Raw genomic sequence first — 19409 nt, forward strand, 5'->3', positions numbered from 1 at the left:
TCTGTGTTAAAATCTCACACCTGACGGATTGAGCAGATGATCAAATAAGGACAACATTGGAGTGGACCCATGGCCTCTCTACCAGAAATTTAACAACTGCCACATGTATCCAATTTAATAATTATATTAAGAGGACTGAGCAAAATACTTAAATGGTGGAGTGTGTCGAAAAGCTCAGAATGTAGGTTCAGAAATAAGACTAATCATGAGTTGGTTTGGAGATCCAAACGTCATTCTTTCAATCTCTCTGTGTCTGTTTTTGCTTCTCTTGGTTCTCATCAAGGAGTTTTACAAACTATGGTGGATTCCGATTCGAGTTCAGAATCGGATGACCTCGCAGGGAATCAAAGGCCCGTCTTACAGATTTATCCACGGAAACAACAAAGAAGTTGCCAGCATGAGAAAGGAAGCCATGAGCAGGCCCAAAAGTTTGTCACATGATGTATTTTCCATTGTTCTACCTCAGATGCACTCATGGACCAAGATATATGGTAACGAACTCTTTAACTGACTTCAGTTTTCTTTTTAAATCTTGTTCCGAGATTAATTTTGGTCGTTTTCTGTAATGTTAGGGAAGAATTTTCTCTACTGGTATGGTCATCAACCTCGGTTGGTCGTTACGGAAACTGAACTGTGCAAAGAGATACTGATGAACAAAAATGGAGCTTATCAGAAAAGCAAGGCCCTAGGCAGTGTAGAGAAGCTGTTAGGAGATGGTCTCGTGACAACAAATGATGGTGAAAAATGGTCGAAACTGCGAAAGCTGGCCAACCATGCCTTCAATGGAGAGAGCTTAAAAGTAAGTTTATAACTTATAAGACTTGTGTTAATTATATTTATTGAAGGGATCTGTTTATTGCATATTGCTATTGTTTCACTAGAGTATGCATTCGGAGATGATAGCTAGTACTGAGACAATGCTAGAAAGGTGGAAAATTCATGAAGGCGAGGAGGTTGAGGTGTTTGAAGAATTTCGGTTGTTAACTTCAGAAGTGATTTCAAGGACAGCTTTTGGTAGCAGCTACGTAGAAGGGAAGAACATTTTTGACATGTTATTGAAGTCATCTGCCTTATCATTTTCAAGTTCATTCAAACCCGGGTTTCCTGGCATCAGGTGACTTCCTTTTACCGGGACCTCAATCCTCATTACTAGTGAAAATAAAAAATATTTCCTGGCATTGGGTAACGTTTAGTAAATCAATATTGCAGGAAGTTTGTTAAAAGCAGCAGTGAGATTGAATTTCAGAAGCTTGAGAAAGGAATAAGGGACTCCGTAATGGAGATTATTAAAAGAAGAGAAAGGAACCCAATAAATCGAGAAGCAAACAAATTTGGGAGTGATTTCCTTGGACAACTTTTAAAGGCTCATCACGATACCAATGACAACCAAAGGATTTCAATGGAAGATTTGGTTGACGAGTGCAAAACATTTTACTTGGCTGGACACGAAAGTACTGGCACAATGCTAGCTTGGACAGTCTTTCTTTTGGCACTCCATCCGGAATGGCAGGAGAAAGCAAGAAAGGAGGTCCAGCAATTTATCGGCAAACGAACTCCAGATCCCAATGGCATTTCCAATCTCAAAACTGTAAGAAAGTCAAGAATTCAATGAATTGCTTTTCTAAGTGCAGAAATGCTTAATTTAAGTTTCAAATCCTGATTTCTTCATTTTCATGAGTGCAGATGACTATGATCGTGAACGAGTCTCTGAGGTTGTATCCTCCTGTTCTTTCCGTTGTCGATAGGAAAGTTGACAAGGAAACTAGGCTGGGAAGGCTTGTTCTTCCTGCTAACCTCCACTTGATGATCCCAATTTCACCACTTCACTATGATCCTCAGCTGTGGGGACAGGACGTGCAACTTTTCAAACCAGAGCGGTTCTCAGAAGGAGTTGCTAAAGCTACTAATGATAACATCGCCGCATTCTTACCCTTTGGAATGGGACCTCGAGTTTGTGCAGGCTCAAACTTTGCCACCACTGAAGCAAAGATTGCCCTTTCAATGATTCTACAACGCTACACATTCACTCTTTCCCCGACCTATACTCACTCGCCCTCTGTATTCATTACAGTCCGTCCACAACACGGAGTTCAAATAATGCTACACGCACTGTGAACTGTGAAGACCATATTAGTTCCTGTTCTTGCAGTTCTGCAGCTTGTTTTTTATTTTCTCTCATACGCGAAGACTACATTATGAAATGCTTAGTAGTTAAGTTGAATAACAGTGTCATTGGTTTCAGCAATCTTCTACTCACTATACGCAGCTGTTTTATCCGTAGAGTAGGAATGGTTCAAGAAACAGGATGCCATTTTCTGTACAATAAATCGTACGATCTACTCTGTCTTGCTCCAATCTAATTGCAGACGTGAGCAACCATAGAATATTTAACAAATTAGCCAATCTGCGTGGTGATCATTTCCCTTTGGAAGCTAATACAATCTGGATAATGTGGATATCTATGGACAAGAGTCGCATCTTGAACGTGTCACGATGGTTTACCAAAAATCTCCCACTTGATCAATAATAAGTAAGCAGCAGGAAAACTTCACTTGGGGAGGGAGTCAGTAGGTTGGGAGGTACAGCAAAAAAGAAGCAAAAGGTAACGAAAATGAGTTGGTTCATACCCTTTGGAATGTGACCTCGAACTTGTGTGGGCATGAACTTCGCACTTATTGAAGCAAAGATTACTCTGTCAATGATTCTGCAGCGCTACCATTTCACCCTTTCCCCGGGTTACGTAAACTCACCCATTCAGTTTCTGACAGTTCGCCCACAACATGGAGTTCCAGTGATACTACGCCCACTGTGAACAGTGAAAACCAGAGCTTCCAATAAAGTTGCATTAGTATGAGAACCTATTTAAGTTGATTCCATTCATGTATTCATTTATTTTTACTACATGCTGTATTCGTTTTATTTACCGTGTGAATTGTTATAAATTTATCTTTGTACAATTTTCTCCCCCTTTTGATATTGTTTTCAGTTTTTGTATATCATTCCCACGGCATGAAGGATTGTGCTTATGTTCATTACAAAGTTGTCCAAGAGATGCAGCGCAATCATGGTTTTGTTTGGAAATTTTTGTAGCCAACTGTAGTGACAGATACGGAGACTTCTTTGTGAAATATGTAACATTTTTATAATAGCCGAACCAAATCGAAACCTAACGGCACAACTAAATCAAAAAAGTCAAGTGAAAAATAACAAAGACAAAAGTTACGCCAAACAAAGCAAGAGAAACACAACCAAGTCCTATTTGGCATCTCCGGGCGGCCTGCAGTGAGAACATTTGGCGGTATATGAATATGGCATCTCAATGGCAGCGAAGCCAGGAAAAAGGATATATGATTTTAACTTTGTTGCCGAAAAGAAGCATCCAAGAAGAACATAAGATATGATTTTTTTAACTTTGTTATCCAAAATTGATTCGAGAATAAATAAGTATGAGTTCAAAGCTACAACTGGAGAGAAAAACTTACCGAAAAATGAGTTGTTTGGGTCCAGTAGTCATTTTTTCTAGCATTCTGTGTCTGTTCATTCTCTTAGCTCTCATCAAGGCCTTTCACAAACTATGGTGGACTCCAACTCGGATACAGAAACGTATGGCTTTTCAGGGAATCAAGGGTCCTTCTTACAGATTTTTCCATGGAAACACCAAAGAAATCATGAGCATGAAAATGGAAACTATGGGCAGGCCCGGAGACTTATCTGTGAACGTATTTTCTGCAGTTCAACCTCATATTCACACATGGACCAAGATATATGGTATTCACAAGCTCTTCATTGACTATGTTTTCTGAATCTTTTTCTTAACACACTTTCTAAATCGTTTAGTTGCAAACTAAATTTGGTCATCTCTATAATCGATTGCAGGGAAGATTTATCTTCAATGGCATGGTTCTCAAGCTCAGTTGGTCGTTATGGAACCCGAGTTGTGCAAGGAGATACTACATAACAAAGATGGAGCTTATCCAAAAAGGAAGCTCCAAGGCTTTGTCAAGAAGCTAGTAGGAGATAGCATGGGGACAAGTACAACTGAGGGGGGGAAATGGGGGAAACTGAAAAAGCTGGCCAACCATGCCTTTCATGGAGGAAGCTTAAAAGTAAGTTCGTCGTATCTCAAAGAATTATATAGTTGAGGTGGTGTCATAAATTGAAGACAAATTTTGTAATAGAAAGATGGTATCTTTTTACTAGAGTATGATCCCAGCAATGATAGCTAGTGCCGAGATGATGTTAGAAGAGTGGAAAAATCATGAAGGAAAAGAGATTGAAGTTTATGAACAATTTAGGTTGTTCACTTCAGAAGTGATTTCCAGGACGGCATTTGGCAGCAGTTACGTAGAAGGAAAGAACTTTTTTGACAATTTGACGAAGTTATCATCTTTATTAGTCAAAAATTCTTTAACAGTCAGGTTTCCAGGCATCAGGTTTTCATCTTATCTATGTTTGTAGTATCACTCAATATTGCGTATTCTGTTGTCACTTCTTATGTATGCATAGTCACACTAAACGTCTTGCAGTAAATTTTTTAAAACACAAGATGAGATTGAGTCAGAGAAGTTTGACAAAGCAATGCGCGATTCCATAACAGAGATTATTAAGAAAAGAGAAAAGAAGGCAATGGCGGGCGAAGAAAACTTTGGGAGTGATTATCTTGGATTACTTGTAAAGGCTCATCTAGATACCAATGATAGCCAGAAGATTTGGGTGGATGATTTGGTTAATGAGTGCAAGACGTTTTACTTTGCCGGACAAGAAACCACTAATGGTGTGCTTGCTTGGATTGTCTTTCTCCTGGCACTTCATACAGATTGGCAAGTGAAAGCAAGAAAGGAAGTCCTACAATTATTCGGAAAACAAAATCCGACTCACGATGACATTGCCAAGCTAAAAACAGTAAGAAACTCAACAACTCACCCTATCTACCGCTTGTCCAAGTGTTAAAAATGGATTAAAAAAAATCTTTATTTTCATGCAGATGAGTATGATCATCAATGAGGCTCTGAGGTTATATCCTCCTGTTCTTAACATTGATAGGAGAGTTAAAAGGGAAGTTAAACTGGGAAAGTATATTGTTCCTGCTAATGTTGAATTGATCATCCCATGTCTAGCACTTCACCATGAGACTGAATTCTGGGGGCAAGATGCGCAACTTTTTAAACCAAATCGATTCTCGGAAGGTGTTTCTAAATCTACCATTGATAATATACCCGCATTTTTACCCTTTGGAATGGGACCTCGAAGTTGTGTTGGTTTAAACTTTGCGGCCAATGAAGCAAAGATTGTTCTGTCGATGATTCTACAACGCTACCGCTTTACCCTTTCCCCGGGTTACGTCCACTCACCCTGTGATTATCTTTCAATTCGTCCACAACATGGAATTCAAGTTATTCTACACGCACTGTGAGCTATGAAGCACAGAAACTACAGCTACTCTTTTATACCAGACAATCAGCACTTTGCGTTTGTTTTTCCTGAAACTAGTGTAGTTCATGACTTTTTTCTGCGAAAATACTACAACAGACTGGTGTAAGTACATTGATTGAACGCCTAGTGCATTCCATACACCAATGTATTGTAGGAAGTCTTTTTATGTCCCCTTTCTTCGCATAATTATAAATTTAGTACTGCAATAAGCACGATGTTGAATTTGGGCTCTAATTGAAATGTTCACGTTTTGTGGCTTTTACTAGGCCATGTTACATAAATCTTTGGGCTCTTTTAAGCCGTGTCTTTTTGAAGTGCATTGAGTGCACTTCAATTGGATAGCTATTTTTCTTAATGCACCGAGAGCGCCATTTGAGGAAGAGAGAGATCTGAGAGCAATGTGAGGAGAAAAATCGTATGTGGGTGTCTCACCCTTGGTACATTTGTATTAGCTTTCTTGGATGGTCTGTGTAAGATCCCACATCGTTCAGGGTTGAGGATCCTATAAGCTTCATATGTATATTCACATCTCTACCTAGCACGAGGTCTTTTGAGAGCTCGTTGGCTTCGGGTTCCGTAAGAACTCCGAAGTTAAGCGAGTTCGCGCAAGAGCAATCCCAGGAGAAGTGATCCACTGGGAAGTTCTCGTGTGAATTCCTAGAAACAAAACCGTGAGGGCGTGGTAGGGGCCCAAAGCAGACAATATCGTGCTACGGTAGAGTCGAGGTAGGGGCCCAAAGCAGACAATATCGTGTTACGGTGGAGTCGAGCTCAGGATGGGGTGGGGGTCCGGGTTGAGATGTGACAAATTGGTATCAGAGCCAATCTTTGGCCGAAAGTGTGCCGACGAGGACATCGGGCCCTTAAGGGGAGTGGATTGTAAGATCCCACATTGCCCAGAAGTGAGGATCATGTAAGTCTTATATGTATATTCTCATCTCTACCTAGCACAAGACCTTTTGGGAGCTCACTGGCTTCGGGTTCCGTAAGAACTCCGAAGTTAAGCGAGTTCACGCGAGAGCAATCCCAGGACGAGTGACCCACTAAGAAGTTCTCGTGTGAGTTCCCAGAAACAAAACCGTGAGGGAGTGGTTGGGGCCCAAAAAGGACAATATCGTTCTACAATGGAGTCGAACTCAGGATGTGGTGAGGGCCAAAATGTGACAGTCTGTGTGAGAGTGACTCGATCGGGTGTATGTGGGATTTGAGTTTCTATGAGTTAAGCTCATTTGTAATCTTTTTTGATATTGTTAACGTAGGCTAACGATGAATCAGAACAAATTCCTTCTGTCAGTTGTTATTGCTTGGATTTATCCATTTGTCATGTTTTACCTTGCTAGATTATTGATATCTACAAGTTAGATGGTGACTTGAAAATTAAAAATCCATTAAACGCTACATCATCATTTAAGGATGAAACTGACAAACAATGTAGTGAACGTGTAATGTGAAATAAATTCACAAAATAGAATATAACGCTGCATCTTGGATGGGTTAAAAATATGGTAAAACCATTGAATGGTCAGCTGTCAGCTGGTATGTTTAACTTGTCCTGCGCAGCCTTGTTTGATTTTCTTCGTCCATGTCATGAACTTAGTGCAAGGCTCTAGTGTTGTTAAGCACCCTATATACAGGAATGTATGTTGTACGTTTTATATCACCCATTCCAGCTCTGTTATTCAGTTAGTGAGAGTGGAGGCTGAAAATCAAACTATTGAGAGTGGTCGAGAGGTGTGTTCAAACTTACATACCAAAAAGAAAAAAAAATTGGAGAATGAGTTGGTTGGGATTCGAAATGCCTGTAATTACTACTTCAAGCTTTCTGTGTCTGTTCCTAGTAATTCTTTTAGCTCTCATAAAAAACTTTCAGAAACTATGGTGGACTCCAAATCGCATACAGAATCGGATGGCTGCCCAGGGAGTCCATGGCCCTTCGTACAAATTTATCCATGGAAACACCAAAGAAATATTCAGCATGAAAAGGGAAACGATGGGCAGGCCTAGAAGTTTATACCCATGACATATTCTCTGCAGTACAACCTCATATTCATGCATGGAGCAAGTTCTTTGGTAACAAACTCTTCATTAACTATGCATGCACACACACACACACACACACACACACACACACATATATATTTATGTATATATTTCTATGTTCAAATATATGATTAAATTTGGTCATTTTATTGCAACAGGGAAGAATTTTCTTCAGTGGTATGGTGTTCAACCACAAATGATCATTGCGGAACCCGAGTTGTGCAAAGAGGTACTAAACAACAAAGATAGAAACTGTCGGAAACAAAGGTCCCAACTCAAGGCTATGTCAAGAAGCTATTAGGAGACAGCATTTCGATGGCAGAAGGTGAAAAGTGGGTGAAACTAAGAAAGTTGGCGCATCTTGCCTTTCATGGAGAAAGCTTAAAAGTAATTAACTTCTTGCAATGGATCAATTGTTTATAAGAAAATCATACGTTCTCGACCAAAAAAAAATAGAAAATTCATACGTTTAACGTAAATTATCTAATTGCATGTTGGTATTATTACTGTAGAGTTCTGAGACAATGGTACAAAGGTGGAAAACTTATGAAGGCAAGGAGATTGAGGTGAATGAAGAATTTAGGTTTTTCACCTCAGAAGTGATTTCTAGGACAGCATTTGGCAGCAGCTTCTTAGAAGGAAGGGACATTTTTGAAATCTTGAGGGAGTTAACCTCCTTAATATTCAGAAATACTTTCAAACTCAGGCTCCCTGGCATCAGGTACTTTCTTACCAATGCCATGTTCCTTTTATCTGTAGATTTCTTTGAACTGATCATTATGTAAAATAATAGTAAAGAACAAGGTCACCTGAATATTAAAGAATTCTTATGATGTACGTTGTACATTAATAAATTAACTCTATGCAACTAGGTGTGTCAATTATGTGTCATTGTCACTTCATATGTCTAATTAGTCTGTGATTCAAACTTGCAGTATGTTCTATAAAACCAGTGATGAGATAAAATCAGAGAAGCTCGAGAAGGGAATACACGACATCATAACAGAGATTGTTCGGAAAAGAGAAAAGACGGCAATGACTGGAGAAGCAGACGGTTTTGGAAGTGATTATCTTGGAATCCTTTTAAAGGCTCATCATGATGCCAACGAGAAGCAGCGGATTTCAGTGGACGATTTAGTCGACGAGTGCAAGACGTTTTACTTTGCTGGACAAGAAACCACTAACTCTTTGCTCGCTTGGACCGTCTTTCTTCTGGCTCTTCATACAGATTGGCAAGAGGATGCTAGAAAGAAGGTGCTAGAATTGTTTGGTAAAGATGAAACTCCAGACTCAGATGGCCTCAACAAACTAAAAACGGTAAGAAGATCAATCCCAAGGGCTTACTAAGCACATTAAAAATTTATGTACTTCTCGATCGATGCGTTATCAAACTTTGATTTTTATATTTATTGATGCATGCAGATGGGTATGATCATCAATGAGTCTCTAAGGTTATATCCTCCTGTTGTGTCCCTTACTAGGGAATCTCTAAAGGAAGTTAGACTAGGACAGGTCGTTGTTCCAGCTAATGTTGAGTTGCACGTCACAAATCTGGCACTTCACCATGAACCTAAATATTGGGGAAAAGACGTGCAACTTTTCAAACCGGAGAGATTCTCAGAAGGGGTTGCGAAAGCTACTAACAACAACGCAGTCGCATTCATGCCCTTTGGAATGGGACCTCGAACTTGTGTGAGCATGAACTTCGCAGTCATTGGAGCAAAGATTGCTTTGTCGATGATTCTGCAACGCTACAGTTTCACTCTTTCCCCGGGTTATGTGCACTCTCCCATTCAGTTTCTGACAGTTTGCCCGCAACATGGAGTTCAAGTGATCCTACACCCAGTGTGAATGAGCTCTGAAGACAAGAACTGCAAATAAATCCAGCACTTGTTGTAATGTGCTAAAATTCTTCCGGGCGAAATGTTAAGACCTTAAAAGGTCAGCGAACCGTTGTTCTTCTACGTAGGGGTTCCCTCCTTGGCTGCCTTTCTTTCCCCTGCCCCTGCCCTGCCCTATATCGTACATAGAAGAATGATTGGAAAAGTACACGCCCCCGCAGTCCTCAGAATTCAGAAACAGAAAGCAGTTACTAAAAATTCTTGCCCAGAAAAACCTCTCGGGGCCAAATGGCATTACAAAAGCAGAGGTACTTGTATTTCCACATTTGAAACAATCGTTTCTCCGGCCACCTACAAGAAACTACAACTGATTTACAATATAGATCTTCGTTACCTGCTAAAATCAGGTTGAAAAAAAAATGACAACTGATACAAAACGAGGAATCAGAAACCTTGCGGCAGGAGCCAAAAAAAACCCTAATCTGTTGCCATTGGAAAATTGATCAATTTTGAAGAAAATTTACAACTATGTATTCAGTAACATGAAGTCGGTAGAAGTTTTTCCTTCATGCGTGATATAAGCTTAAACTTCTCCTCAGCTTCAACTTGCTGGCGTATGTCACTTCTTGATGCCCGGTCTGGGTGAAATTTGAGCAGTGCCCGTTTATACGCTGCATGCACCTGAAATTTCCATTAAGATAGTGTTCATCAAATTTGAACCCATCGAACCATAAACTACAAAGGAATCTAAATCATCTTCAATAACTTATTTTAACTTACCTCATTGGGCAAAGGACGGAAATCAGCCCCCACTTGTATGCCTAAGCCACGAAGCAAAGAAGCCATATCTATGCATGTCAATTCCAATCTTTTAAGCTCCTTCCTTACTTCAGCACGAAGTTGGTCTTTCAAATTTAAATTTTCTTCATCCTAAATATGACACACTTAACAAGTCAGTGATATAAATAAAAAATTAAAAAAAAAAAAAAAAAAACAAGTCAGTGATATACAATCAATTGAACTTGATCTTAAAACCAAACAGATTGTCTTTTAAACTTGAAAGTAAATAAGTTGAGAACTGTTGTACGGGGAGGGGAGAGGAAGGGAGGGAGTCAAGAGAGGATGAGAAGCAACATTCAGAGTAAAAAATAAGATGCGATAAATATTGAATACTTGAATCCAGACCTTCTTTTGCGTCTCTCTTACTTCTTCCACACGTTGCTTTTGCCTTCTCTGCATATCCAATAAACGCATGCTTTCTGCCTTTCTCCTTTTCCGTAATCTTTGTGCCTCTTCTGCCTGAAAAAATTAAAGTACACTTGATGTCAGGTCAAGTGGTCACCTACAAGCTACAGAACACCTTTCAAGTTCAACTTCTACCTAACCAAGCCATTGAAATGAACAAAGACTAGAAGTTACAGAAGTGTATGCATGGACTATTAAAAAAAAGATACAGAATTTTTGACAGAGGGTATAACAAATAAAAGATAGGGCACCAAACTGAGATTAATGAGCATGTATAATATCGTGCATATGACATATTTTAAATTATTGATCAGAGCTTGCAAAAAATCCTGTAACAAATCATACTATGAACTCCATAAATAAAAAATAAATAGCACAAAGCCCAAGTGGTGAAGAAGGGATCATAATGACTCTTGTTGTGTAGCCTATAGTCCCAATGTGCCTAATGTAGACCACAATAAATAAATATAACATTTACTTTGCTGAAAATGTAAAACAAAAAAGGTAATGTACACATGTTGAAAACCTGAATTTGTAAGACTCGCTTCCTGGATTCCATTTCTTCTTCTATTGCTCGCTTGTATTCAGCAGTCTCCTTGTGCTTTTCTCGATCAGTGATTATATCACTTCCAACAATGGCTGTATCTCTTTGAACAGGACTCACATAGCCATCCTCGGCAGGTAACCGATCCCTCAAATCACATGATTCTTTCCCTCTTGCTGAATCAAATCCCCCCTGATAACTAGTTCCCTGACATGAGGTGTTGCCCAAAGATACTTCCTCAAAGTTAGCACTAGCTTTATCCTGGGAATAAGTTTTTTTATGAACAGCGCCAAGTTTGTCTTCGGAAGGAGCACGCCCACTATCCATCTGCATTTCATCAAATTGTTGACCAGAAACTGCATTATCTTTTTCCTCAGAACTAGAAGGAGCATCATGAAATTCATCAACCTTGCCCCTTCGTTCAACTCTATCGTTGTCACTAGGCATTTCATCACAAAGTTGGTTCTTGCCAACAGATTCTTCCTTATTCAAAACAGTAGCTTTTCTTTGATCATCATTGGTTTCACCCCCAAATTGCCCGTTATCCATAAAACAAGTCCCTGGATGTTTAGGTCGTTTACCGCCTAGTTCTGATGACAAGGGATGCTCTTCAGGAGTTTGTTCTCCTTCATTCCATAAACCAGCCATGCCATCAGTTTGGAAACCCTGCCACTCATAAATAAGAGGATCTTCTTTAGCGGCATTCTGATTGGATTCAACAAAAGGACCATCCATTTGGGGATCCAAAGAACTACCCTCAGTGTTGCCATCATGAGTACCCATAAAGTCTGGAAGGTTTTCCTTTTCATAATTTCCATTTTTTGAACTTGAACAAACAGGGACATCTCCAGGTGCTGCCCTATTCTCTGCTTCAGCATTAGCATGGGTTTCACTATGAGATCCAGATCCACTAAATTGACCATCTGAACCAGACTGGCCATTATGAACAACATGTTTTCTCTTTTGGGAAACTTTTTCCCAATGTTGATGAAGCTTCCCATAAGAATCTTCTATTAGCTCGCAATCAGAATAATCACTATCAGATGAACAACTCTCAGATTCAAAACCGAAACCATAACAATTCCTGCTAGGAGCTCCACCAGAGTGGGTTTGCTTGCACCTTGACCCCTTTACTGGAGAAACCTTTTCCTGGACACCCCGACATTCATCACCATCTGAGGTTACAGAACTCTTCCTAGAACCAAGAAAAGAACTTTTGCTTGAGGTGGCATCACTATCAAGGTCCCCAACATCCTCAACAGTGATTACAGGACTTGCAATATTATCTTCATCATCATCTATATATATGAAACTACTAGACTTAAATTCTCTGTCTTTTCTCAATGTACTGGAACCTCGTGACTTTGCCTGCAAAGACTCAAGATAATCGATGTCGATGACATCTTCACACTCAAGATCAATGAACACAAATTTATCAGCATCCCTTTTAGCCTTGCAACTTTCAACAGTTTTCTTCCCAGAACAACTTCTAAGTTCAGAAAATTCTCTTGATGGCCCTCTCCTTCTCATCTAGTTCTGCATCAAATTAATGCATATATCAATAAACACAACAGAAAGTTGAGTTCTCACCACAGATATTTCGGCCTCTAGAGACAATAAAGTAATCCAAAATATATATATATATACAAATCAACTCATACAAGTCCGTAAATGAACCTGAACTGCAAAAGCATAACACGGAATGGAAAAATCCTAATGTACAACGGTAATAATCTTGTAGTTTAAGTTTGCATGCCAGTATTGATATAGAGTACATAGATATCATTATTGGCATACCCTACATATTGCTTCTAGCATGTGTTCGTGTTTGTGTCTGTAATTATAATGAAATTGGTTCACAATAACAAACATTAGTCTTTAACCCATACACATGCTAAACGCGTAATTTCGAAATACATAAATTCCTCACCAAAAAACCTGTTAAAGTTTATATTCAGCCAAACCCAATATATTACAGGTGACGAACATCAATGGATTCTCGAACACCCAATCAAAGCAACACCACCCGAATTAAATTCCAGCAACAATTACTAGAAACCCTAACTTAAGAAATCAAATTTCAATAACTTAAAGACAGCCGAAGAGAATTGGATACCGATTTAACCCTAACTTGAATTAAAAACACTCGGATAACCATAATTGAATAAAACCCATTAGCAGAAACCGATCAATCCACCAGTAAACACAACCAAAACAGATGAATTGAAAGAATCATACTCGAAAAATGAAAACTTCACAAAATATACAGAAGATCAAACCTGACCTTTCAAGGAAAAGAAAAGGGGGAAAACCCTAACTCTTCGTAGACGAAGACGAAGACGAAGACGAAGACGAAGCCAGCAGGCAGCGATGTTGAGAGAGAGAGAGAGAGAGAGCTTCCAGAGGAAGATTAACGAGGATTGGCGAGGTCAATATTTCGCGAGGGTTTTGAAAATTGAAACCCAAAAACGTTTTGGCACCAAACGTAATGCACCAAAAAGTAGAACAGTCGAAACAGAAATGGAAAAAAATTAAATAAATAAAAGTAGATAATAAATTAAATTAAAACGTTGAAATAATGAAAGATGTGCCGACTGTTGTTAAGTTACGTCAGCCGTGAGGTATTGAGCGTCGCGGACGAACCCACATCACAATTTGTAGTTGACGAGTCGTAGGCAATAAGATGATTGGTCTGTGATTTTCTACAAGTTTAACGGTAAATTTTAGCATCCGGGGATTTATTGTTTTGGAAAAAATATTATTATGACCGAAATACAGAGAATATACCATATGTTTTTGTTTAATTGGCGAAAAATTTTATTTTTTAAGTTATTAACTTTTTAACACACATATCCTATCATTTGTAGAGTAACACGTAATGTACCACTCCGTATACCGATCATATTGAAAAACTTCTCGTTGTTTTAACTTTTGACTGCGGTTTGGATGCGTGGTTTTGTGGTATATCCTTGTGTGATCAAAGGCTTTAGATTTGATCAATAACAATGCAAAAAGACCCAACCCTTAGATTGGTAACACAATTTAGACCATATCAGAAGTTGTAACCTAATTTAGATCATATTAGAAGCTGCAAGTGTGAAGATCCAAGAGTTAGAGTTGTGGGAGGGTACTATTATGGTAGCGAATGAAGTACCATTTTGTGCGCACATCACGTATTTGTAATGATTTTCGTTATTGGTTTTTGATCTCTAAATTGATCTTTTGCTTGAGGAGGGTCTCTCTTTTGTGTAACTGATCCCTTTACGTGTTTCTCTCTTCGGCCTTTTTGCTCTTTGAATAAAACTCTGCCGTTGATTTTCAAAAAAAAAAAAAAAAAAAAAAAAAAGGTTAAGTATTCACTCAATACTGATACATATTTGACAGTTAAAATATGATACAGTGTGTGCCTTATGAATATTGTAATGATGTGGACAGAGACCAATATATTTGAGTTCTCAAAGCCCCTATTGCAACAACATTGGGCTTATAAGTTACAACACTCTAGAGTTGGGCCTATTTGCATATATATATATATATATATTATATTTTTGTGTTTTCAAATTGCAAATTCATAGAACAATAGGGCTTCTCGAATTTCCACATGAACTATATTTTGATTTCTTAATCACGACTTAAATTTTCTCTTTGTAAAATCGATATTTAGAGAAGGTGTGGCTTGAAACCAACACTCTAATCGCGAACAAAAAACTACTCTTAATTAATAAACTACAAATCTTTTTCTTCAGATCATAATTTAGTTAATATAGCACGCATCAACAAGTTAACAACAAAATTCCTAGAAGTCTGATTTGTTATGCTTCGCTTTTCCCAACACATTGCATTCTCATATGTGGATGGTGAAATCGTTCCCACATTACCGTAGATATAAAATGTACCGAAATTTACAAGGGAATTGTTATTAGCACTCCAAAAATCTCATTCTACACTTCAAACTTTCTATATTAGGAAAGAAAAATGCACTTGTGACAAGTGTAGAATGAGATTTTTGGAGTGCCAATAACATTTCCCATTTACAAAGCCATATATATATATATATATCATATAGGAGATAACATTTTGCCAAAGTACATAAACCTTCTAAAATTGAGCAACTTTTTCTGGAACCAATCAAGGCAACAACACCAGAGGAGAAAGTAGGGGAATGGGATCTTTGCTCTGATAGAACGAACTCAACGAAGAAGAAGAAGAAGAATTTGAACTGCTCGCCGCGGAGTTTTGCATACCACTGCAACCAGAAGAGGCATTTTTATTAGGGTTCAGCTGTAGAGGACATGGAGCTCGTCGTTGCAGCCGGCTCAAATGCCTTCTGAACACATTGTTGTCATCTTTGTGAGCACAAGTTTGGAAGCCAGGAAACTCTGGACCAGCAGTATCCCCCATTGTGTTTTACTGGCCTCTATTTCTAAGTCATTTGGATCTCCCTATATAAAACTTCGAAAGAGATCGTAAGCATTATTTAATTTAGGTATGAATCATGCCACATCTTATAAGGTTATCGTTAACCAGCTATGGTGGACTTTTTTTATGTTCAACAATTGTCATTCATGAATAATGAGCTAATCTGTTATAATATAATGGAGACTAAGTGTCGGTAGACTCAATAATTATGGACAAGGGCATTGAACTTTAGAAAATAGAAAAGATATTAAAGAATGTAAGAATCCCGCATCGAAACTTGTCTCTAAAAAAGTAAGGGAGTACTATTTTTACATAACGAATAGTCACTGCTAAATATAAAGAAGAATTTTGTGACTAAACTCTACATGTGTGCTATTAAGTGTTTAATACATGTTAGGGACGATGAAAGCGTTGATTAGTAGTGGATTGTTGTTCTATTTCTCTGAAATCTTTAACGTGCTACTCGAGCACGTTGATTGAGCACAAATGGGTCTCCATCTATTAGTTGTATTCATATCAGTGTTTGCACTTGAACGAAATTCATCACTAACTCATGTAGAAATAGAGTGTATCCACGATGTTGATTAATAGTGAGCCACTCTTCCATCTCTTTTTGAACCCTTAAACATAAAAAAAAAAAAAACTAGGGTTTGTGCCATTTGGCAGACGAGGATTTGCCCATCTAATTTCTAGTGAGGGCCCACAACTAGTTGCTAAATGTGGATGAAGATCCTCTTTGAATCCTCTTTATGGGGATCCTAGAGATCCTCACATTCTAACCGTTCATCGTATATTAAGCGATTAGTTTTCTTTAGTTACTATTTATGTTTAATTTTAAATAATAAAATTCAAATAATTTTTAACCGTACGATATACGATGAATGACTAAGATATGATGATTCTTATTCCCACAATTAGGGTCCGGATGGGATCCAAATCCGCTAAATATTGCTAGAGAATGGGACATCATGTGCAGTTGTGCAGAATTAGCACCAAAGTTGCTGCATTGTTGAATGCTGCACGTAATAAAATATGAAAAGGTCAGCTGAGACTGGGGCATTCATGTGAGGGCAGGTTTTGCTTGGTTGTTTTGGTTCTAAGAAAACTTGGAATTTGCCCAGATCATGCAACGCCCACTTTCTGTCATGTGAGGAGGAATAACTGCACACCTTCAAAAGCTCATGGTTTTCAGTGCCAGAAATTTCAGTGGCACATGATACTGTAATGAATTTTAAAACATATTGGGTAGTGTGATCTGGATTTTTATTAATTTTTATTTTAACAAAATATTTAAAATAATATCTCCAGGTTTGCAGATGAATTTCACCATCGATTTGTGGTTCAAGCAATCACTGTTAAATTCATATTTTATCTAGTTTTTTATGGTCATAATTTTACGATGATTGTCATGCCAACCTAGCTGATCAAATTAACCTAGGGTTTATGGACTTTTTCTGTCATAAAAAATCCGATTTTTTTACAGGATAATTATTTTACTGTAATATACATAAACTAATCCAAAAGTAATTCAAATTCGGTGCATAAAAAAATCGTACCGGTTTAAATTAATCAACGTGGATACTGATATTTTTTAAAGGGAGATAACAACTTGCAAACAAAGTCGACATGTTAGTGGAGTTGCCTGTTGACCGGTCCAAGCACAAGACAGAAGAAGCAGTAGGGCATCTGTTTCTTTGAAAATTGGTGTTTCTTTGTCTTGCAGGATGCATATATATATGTGAAATATATCAGAGTTTAAAACATATAAAGAAAAAGGAAATGGAGGGGAGTGTTAGACTTGAAGAAACAGAGAAGCACATTGGTCAATTAAATACGGGGAGCATATATAGCATGGAGAGGAAATTCGAATAATTGCAGTGCTGTGCTGCAGAATGCAGCATGGCACTTAATACTTGCATGCTTTGTTCTGACTTCCATATTGTGTGCATATTTTGGAAAGCAAGTGTATTTACTTTCCCATGATCCCAAATTCATCCAAATCATAGCTCAAAATATGATTTTATTAAGAGCTCCTAGGTAGAAATTGCTCTCAAAAAGGGGCTTCTCTCGTTAGCTCACTCTATTGACATTAGTCTAGCGATGATCATTTTGTAACTCGCTAATATGTTCAGTCGCACGTAATATCAACTCTCTTAATCCAGTATACAAGCCGCTCCCTTCATGTAGTTTGGGCCGAGTTGCACGGTCAAACTAGACTCTTGTACTAAATGTTACAAGGGCTTGTGGATATATTTTTTTCATTAAAAACTAGCATACTTGAACCAGATATACTATTTCTACAATGCGAGTCAATTGTGTTTCAAAATAAAATTATAATTTATGGTATTGTCTCATTTTCACATTATGTATTGTATAACCAAAATCAATCAAGTAAATACGCAGTACCTTACATACCATGAATTAGATTGACAATGACAACCAAAGGCAGTCAACAAAAACAAATTGGCCACAATCAAACACAACTATATACATCATTTCTTAATAAAATACCAAGAGAGTATTAAGAAGACTCTCAAAATAGAACTTTTTCTGAACTCTTTATTACTTCACGTTTTTATCATAATGCTTTGTAATATAGGAAAACTAATGAAAAATATTTGAAAACTTTGAGTTTTAACGATAATGATAAAATAAAGGGTAAAATAAATAGTACGAGGAATGACTTTTTAATGTAAAAAATGTGATTTTTCGTTAAAATAAACAGTATTTTTCGTTAAAACTTCATTGTAATATTATCAGGAATTTTGCCAAAAATAATAAAATGACAGAGAATCCCCGAAAAATCTCTCTCTCACTTCAACTCCAGTATCCTTCTACTTTTGCATTTTACTTATCCATGTTTTTTGGTCAACAAGATTACTTATCAGGCCTGGATTTCTCCTTGATCAGCCAAGTGGCTGCACCCTGCATGATTACTGCGCGCCAGCCAATAATGTTGGCTCCTATCACAATGACAACAGAAATGAATCCTCGTCGAATTCTTTTTTTGTGGAAATCTAAGAATTTCATGATCGTGATTGTTTATTGTATATCGTGCGATCAGAAATTATTTCAAATTTTAAAATTTAAAATTAAATATAAATAGTATCTAACGAAAATTGATCGCACGATATACAATGAACTGTCACAATGGCAAGATCCTAGAATCTCTAGTGCGAGGATCCTTTTCCCAAAGACAACGACCAAAATTATACAATATTTTTAAAATTAGCATAGAAAGTAGCCTACAAAACTTCAAAAGATGGCGCGTTTCCTCCTGCTTTTTTTTCTTTTTTCCATATATTTTGGCTTTTTGGGGGGCGGGGGTGCTTTGTGCTTTCATCACACGCTTCCTTCTTCCTCAGCTCAGCATTTGGTGAAAAATGAAAGTTAAAAAAATTGGACTGCGAAAATTCCAAGTTCAAACCAATGCGTAATGCAAACGTGAAGAAAGTCCCAATCTGTTTCCTTGAATTCTAGCCCAATTTCTTGGAATTGTCTGGAAAGTTTTACCACCAAAGATTCAAATCCCGCAAATTTGAATGAGTTTCTGTCGTCGTCTGATAATGATTGAATGCATAAACTAAGTTGGAAAACTCCTGTCCAATTGGGAATTCAGAGGTCAATGTTTGGCACCCTTCAAACCAAACTTTGAATGAAAACTTTTGTCACCAACCAGAGAAAATGTTGCTGACGTGAGTAACAGTTTTTTACGTTAGTGTATTAGTCCCTTTGCATCAAAATTTAAAATTCTCTATTTATAGATCGAGTAATTTAGATTGGCGATAGTATAAAAACAAATACCAATAAAATGGAAGTTGATGGTAAATTACTAAATATAAAAGCTACCATAAGATTCAAACTTCTCCCCTGCCCAATTGGGAATT

At 37.8% G+C, this 19409-nt stretch overlaps 4 protein-coding genes across 5 annotated transcripts; 3 read left to right on the top strand and 1 right to left on the bottom strand.

The window, feature by feature from the left end:
• Positions 1–145: 145 nt before the first annotated feature.
• On the top strand, positions 146–2241 carry LOC137737629 (cytochrome P450 CYP749A22-like). Its single transcript, XM_068477164.1, has 5 exons — positions 146–491; positions 573–799; positions 882–1114; positions 1210–1588; positions 1684–2241. Exons 1-5 carry the CDS (start codon positions 206–208, stop codon positions 2113–2115), a joined length of 1557 nt encoding a protein of 518 aa, XP_068333265.1. The 5' UTR covers positions 146–205; the 3' UTR covers positions 2116–2241.
• Positions 2242–3488: 1247 nt separating this feature from the next.
• LOC137736464 (cytochrome P450 CYP749A22-like) lies at positions 3489–5413 on the top strand. The gene is made up of 5 exons (XM_068475729.1): positions 3489–3768; positions 3877–4106; positions 4201–4433; positions 4527–4902; positions 4985–5413. Exons 1-5 carry the CDS (start codon positions 3489–3491, stop codon positions 5411–5413), a joined length of 1548 nt encoding a protein of 515 aa, XP_068331830.1.
• Positions 5414–6935: 1522 nt separating this feature from the next.
• LOC137736335 (cytochrome P450 CYP749A22-like) lies at positions 6936–9406 on the top strand. Its single transcript, XM_068475619.1, has 5 exons — positions 6936–6969; positions 7632–7702; positions 7986–8194; positions 8409–8790; positions 8896–9406. Exons 1-5 carry the CDS (start codon positions 6936–6938, stop codon positions 9322–9324), a joined length of 1125 nt encoding a protein of 374 aa, XP_068331720.1. The 3' UTR covers positions 9325–9406.
• A 202-nt stretch (positions 9407–9608) lies between these two features.
• Positions 9609–13606, bottom strand: LOC137737223 (uncharacterized). 2 transcript variants are annotated; one of them, XM_068476647.1, is made up of 5 exons: positions 13388–13606; positions 11086–12639; positions 10500–10613; positions 10095–10244; positions 9609–9995 (listed from the first exon to the last, which is right to left on the bottom strand). In XM_068476647.1, the coding sequence occupies exons 2-5, from the start codon at positions 12631–12633 to the stop codon at positions 9849–9851; spliced, it is 1959 nt and encodes a 652-aa protein (XP_068332748.1). In that variant the 5' UTR covers positions 12634–12639; positions 13388–13606; the 3' UTR covers positions 9609–9848. The 2 variants fall into 2 exon arrangements, with proteins under 2 accessions (XP_068332748.1, XP_068332749.1); XM_068476648.1 differs by having other exon boundaries at positions 13383–13606.
• Positions 13607–19409: the final 5803 nt, after the last annotated feature.

Source organism: Pyrus communis, chromosome 6 (genome assembly GCF_963583255.1).
Source record: "Pyrus communis chromosome 6, drPyrComm1.1, whole genome shotgun sequence".
Taxonomy (NCBI): Eukaryota; Viridiplantae; Streptophyta; class Magnoliopsida; order Rosales; family Rosaceae; genus Pyrus; species Pyrus communis.